Below are 5,240 nucleotides of genomic sequence, written 5' to 3'. Positions count from 1 at the left end.
TTTTCATTATTATTGGGTAGGTAATAGGCATATCATTTTATAAACATAAGACACGGTCTATTATGACGGCTGCAGTAAGAGTTGTTTGTTAAAGTACTTTACAACAGGATTGGATTCATGGAGTCCAGGTTGTTTTGTCAAGACAAAGGTAGAGTTCAAGTCTCGAATTTCAAGGTGTGCCCAAATAGTCGACCGGTCGTCGATCGACGAGTTGAATCTATGTTATCGGGGCAGTGTGGACAGTTCAGTCGACATCGAACGATGGCCGGCCGACTATGTGTAGACAGTGTCTACTAGACACACATTTAGGAGTCCAGGGTTCGAAAAAAAAAAAGACTCAAGCTAACTTTGGTAAATAAGAAGGTAACCATTTGATTGGTAGATACCAACTTGGAAATTCCAAATTTAAATTCAAGTTACAACTGGCATTATAACTAGATATAGTGAACTTTTTTTCTGGCACTTTAACCTTTTAGTAGGTCGGTAGGTATCCTAAAAACTACGGTAATAAAAATGTTCTCAAATGTAGCGATTATTTATGATTTTTTATTACAACACTAAATACATACATATTGCATGCTGGAAGAATATAGGACATTGCGTTCTGAATGGAATAAAACTTAAAATAGATAGATGGGTACTACTTATTAGTTAACTAATAACTTATGTATGTACAATGTACATCTACAAACTAGGAATCGTGGGGAAATGATTTTTCAATTTTTTATCGTTATTCCCAAAGTTCAACATTTTTTTTTTTCTTCAAATTTGACAAAAAATATTTGGTGAATGCTACATATCAAAAAGCAGTGCTTTATTTTATATAGGCAATCAGCCTAGGACCAGAAATTTCATTATGCCCTATAACCAAAACACATAAGCTCAAGAGAATACCATTTTGGTTATAACACGAGTGGAATGGTTAGAGGTAAATGAGGATCTTCAAAGAATAATTTGAACATTTCAAAACACATAGCCCTCTTCCCGTAAGAAGGACAGGCAATTCGCTCCTAATAAAATAAGGGAGGATGATAATAAACCCGTCGAAATGTAACGTGATACCTTGTCCAAGAAACGACACAATCTACAGAAAATTTTCATTATTATTGGGTAGGTAATAGTCATATCATTTTATAACTTACAACCTAGTCCAAGAAACGACACAATCTACAGAAAATTTTCATTATTATTGGGTAGGTAATAGTCATATCATTTTATAACTTACAACCTAAATCTTACAAAATAAAGTGATAGGATCACAAGAATACATTTTTCAATTAGTTTTTTTTACGTAGCACATTGCATACACAAGAATTTATCAGGCTTTCATACAGTTACTCTGGTCATCAAAGCAGACAAATACATAGGTAGGTATCTTATATTGGTATATTTTTTTTTTTCACTGTGCGTTTTTAGTAGGTAAATATTTTCTCGTTTGGGTATATTAATCAAAGGATGTTCCAAGAGTGTAATTAACACCTTCATTTCCAAGTGAACTTTATAAGGGTGATGGATAAATTTGGCCAGACATGAGGGTGTTAATGATCTCTTTTCTCTCTTGACAAATGGTCCACATTCCAAAAAAATACATTCCTCTCTCTTATGATTGGAAACCTTAATTTTAAACTTAAATATTAACAAGAGGAAAAATAGTTCAAGCTGTGCGCAGAATGATATGTACACCAGACTCGGTGAGAACTGGCTCACTCATTTCACCAACTTTCAACGAGAATGCAGCATCTTCAAAAGGTTTCTGCATAGTGCCCCTGCCAAAGGGACCAAGATCCCCTGATCTTTTAGCGGAACTACAGTCTGAAAATTTACTCGCTAGCTCTCCAAATGATGCTTTGCCTGTGTTGATTTGCTCTCTGTAAGCTGAAAAGAGAGTACAAAATATTAAGTATTAAGTAATGAGTACAATTTTTTCAGAGGAGAGGGTAATGAATAGTACTGAAAACTGGCCTTCCTAAAGCAATTTTCCTTAGCTAAAAAAAAAAAAAAGTTTTTTTAAGAGCATATGATTAAGTAAGGAAAGTAAAAAAAAAACCTTACATTTGACTAGCTCAATAGCTTCTTCTTTGGATCTGGTAATGTTATCATCTCGCCAAGAGTATGGTTTTCTTGATTCCTTATGTTTGACCAGTAGATGACTGCACTGTACTTGCTCTGGACCTCCACTAGCTTCTGCTGGTTTTGTAGGTCTGTCCCATTGACTCTCCTTTGTGTAAATGTTCAGATAATAATGATGGCCTGAAAAATACATAAATTTATCAATATTTATTCAATTTATTTCCTCTCATCTGTCCCATTGACTCTCCTTTGTGTAAATGTTCAGATAATAATGATGGCCTGAAAAAGACATAAATTTATCAATATTTATTCAATTTAATTCCTCTCAGCTTTCTACTGTCCCATTGACTCTCCTTTGTGTAAATGTTCAGATAATAATGATGGCCTGAAAAAGACATAAATTTATCAATATTTATTCAATTTATTTCCTCTCAGCTTTCTACATTTGTATCTGTGCCAATAAGTACCTTCATCCTACATGAACCAAGTAGTGGTTTTTTACTTGGATCAAAGCAGGGAAACTTTGCATAATAGCTAAAATAGATTCTTTTTCTGTGCCAAACCAAGAAGTCCCCAGTTCCAAGTGAGCGGTAACTAGGCTCAACCACTCAACATTTGATCAATAGACCACAATTCTAAGGAGTACCCTTATAATTTAATGGTCAAATACCTAGTTCAGAATACTTTAATTCCTCTACTGCACAGAATATCAAATACCTGTACCTGTGAGCTAGGTATACAGTAATTTTTTTTGATTATGTTATAACTAACCAGAAGATCGGCTCATTCTCTTTTCCCATCCGGCTGGTAATTCTTCATCACCCATTATGTACTTTGAGCAAGAACTTTCCTCAAAATAAAGAACAAGCAGATAATTTTTGGATTTTTGCTTTATTTTATAAATTTTTAGCACTTTTTGGATGGATTCTTGTTTCTTGTAGGGAATTCTTGTTCGGTGGCTACGTTTTTATTTCCACCGAATTAAGCGAATTCACCGGTTTTCATAACACCGGTGGTTTCCCCACCGGTGTCCAAAGAGGATTTGTAATACCGTTTCACACGGTGCTCCTCAAAATGTAAACAAATGATGAAATGACGTGTTGATAAGGGATTTTTCAGATTCTGACAAATTTCAAATTCAATTTTTCCAAAGTTTTTAAAGAAAAATCAAGTTTTCCAGCGTATGTATTAGTGAAAAGTACTGATAACAGGAAGTATGTTGGTCTATTAAAGGTCTTCAATTTGTTCGCATTAAAATTCTGTCTCGATAACTATCAAAAAACATGTTAACAAAGTTTGAAACCAAGTCAGCCCGAGTCAAGGGGCTCTCATTCCATCCAAAAAGGCCATGGATTTTATCCAGTTTACACAATGGTGTAATTCAGCTATGGGATTACCGAATGAACACTTTGCTGGAAAAGTTCGACGAGCACGAAGGTCCAGTGAGGGGCATATGCTTTCACAATCAACAGCCCATATTTGTCTCCGGAGGTAAGATGATTGTAATGGCTTACCAGGGCTGCATTCCAGAAAGCAGGAATGAACCCTGTTTGTTTAGGATAAAGTCTGTCTTGGGTGGGAATCAAACCCATGATTTAGCACCTCTAATGCTTTCTACTTCACAAAAAAAAAAAAAAAACACTTTTGGTGTACTTGATCTTTTAATGTTACCCTTACATTTTATAAGTAATCATACCTATTTTGGACAATGTTAACTAATATTTTCATTATTTTCCAGGTGATGATTATAAAATCAAAGTCTGGAATTACAAGCAACGGAAATGTATTTTCACCCTACTTGGTCACTTGGATTACATCCGTACAACATTCTTTCATCATGAATATCCATGGATTCTGAGTGCATCAGATGATCAGACCATTCGTATTTGGAATTGGCAATCCAGAAATTGCATTTGTGTTCTTACAGGTGAGTATATGTGGGTGGGACCTTGTGAGGATCACTAGGTATTAAAGGGGCTAGTGTCAAATAAAATTGTGAAAATGACACACCATAATAAATTGAAAGTAATAATAAAAACTACAAGGACTAATCTCATGTGATAGGGGGGGAAATGTGAAAATAACCAAGTTTATAGTTAAATAAACTATTTAAGGAGATATAAACCTAATATATTGATTAATATTTAATCTCTCATCTCTTCTGTCATTTCAGGACACAACCACTATGTGATGTGCCAGTGAGGGGCATATGCTTTCACAATCAACAGCCCATATTTGTCTCCGGAGGTAAGATGATTGTAATGGCTTACCAGGGCTGCATTCCAGAAAGCAGGAATGAACCCTGTTTGTTTAGGATAAAGTCTGTCTTGGGTGGGAATCAAACCCATGATTTAGCACCTCTAATGCTTTCTACTTCACAAAATTCTACACCAGCTTGATGACAATAATAATGACCATGCAAAAAAGGAGGGTGCAAACTTGGAAGGTACAAAAAAAAACACACTTTTGGTGTACTTGATCTTTTAATGTTACCCCTTACATTTCATAAGTAATCATACCTATTTTGGACAATATTAACTAATATTTTTATTATTTTCCAGGTGATGATTATAAAATCAAAGTCTGGAATTACAAGCAACGGAAATGTATTTTCACCCTACTTGGTCACTTGGATTACATCCGTACAACATTCTTTCATCATGAATATCCATGGATTCTGAGTGCATCAGATGATCAGACCATTCGTATTTGGAATTGGCAATCCAGAAATTGCATTTGTGTTCTTACAGGTGAGTATATGTGGGTGGGACCTTGTGAGGATCACTAGGTATTAAAGGGGCTAGTGTCAAATAAAATTGTGAAAATGACACACCATAATAAATTGAAAGTAATAATAAAAACTACAAGGACTAATCTCATGTGATAGGGGGGAAAATGTAAAAATAACCAAGTTTATAGTTAAGTAAACTATTTAAGGAGATACAAACCTAATATATTGATTAATATTTAATCTCTCATCTCTTCTGTCATTTCAGGACACAACCACTATGTGATGTGTGCTCAGTTCCATCCTACTGACGACATTGTTGTGTCAGCATCTCTTGATCAAACAATTAGAGTGTGGGACATTTCTGGACTCCGCAAGAAAAATGTGGCTCCTGGAATGGGTAAGCTTGTCTTATCAATGAAATCAAAACATCCTATTTGGG

The 5,240-nt window shown here is 34.9% G+C and overlaps 2 protein-coding genes across 2 annotated transcripts in view; one reads left to right on the top strand and one right to left on the bottom strand.

Annotated features, from left to right (window-relative positions):
• Window positions 1-879: 879 nt before the first annotated feature.
• LOC103504931 (peptidyl-prolyl cis-trans isomerase NIMA-interacting 1) lies at window positions 880-3,007 on the bottom strand. The gene is made up of 4 exons (XM_008469234.3): window positions 2,842-3,007; window positions 2,053-2,250; window positions 1,229-1,875; window positions 880-1,145 (listed from the first exon to the last, which is right to left on the bottom strand). The coding sequence occupies exons 1-3, from the start codon at window positions 2,894-2,896 to the stop codon at window positions 1,655-1,657; spliced, it is 474 nt and encodes a 157-aa protein (XP_008467456.1). The 5' UTR covers window positions 2,897-3,007; the 3' UTR covers window positions 880-1,145; window positions 1,229-1,654.
• Window positions 3,008-3,184: 177 nt separating this feature from the next.
• The window catches only part of LOC103504937 (coatomer subunit alpha-like), a gene marked incomplete in the record, with an annotated part of 35,019 nt that continues 32,963 nt past the window's right edge, over window positions 3,185-5,240 (top strand). The window contains 6 exon segments of the mRNA XM_026820358.1: window positions 3,185-3,561; window positions 3,809-3,997; window positions 4,244-4,263; window positions 4,266-4,317; window positions 4,632-4,820; window positions 5,067-5,198. Coding sequence (XP_026676159.1) covers window positions 3,354-3,561; window positions 3,809-3,997; window positions 4,244-4,263; window positions 4,266-4,317; window positions 4,632-4,820; window positions 5,067-5,198 — 790 coding nt within the window.

Source organism: Diaphorina citri, unplaced genomic scaffold (assembly GCF_000475195.1).
Source record: "Diaphorina citri unplaced genomic scaffold, Diaci psyllid genome assembly version 1.1 scaffold141, whole genome shotgun sequence".
Classification (NCBI taxonomy): domain Eukaryota; kingdom Metazoa; phylum Arthropoda; class Insecta; order Hemiptera; family Psyllidae; genus Diaphorina; species Diaphorina citri.
Note: the sequence above shows the minus strand (reverse complement) of the source record. Positions and strands in the feature narration are given on the sequence as shown.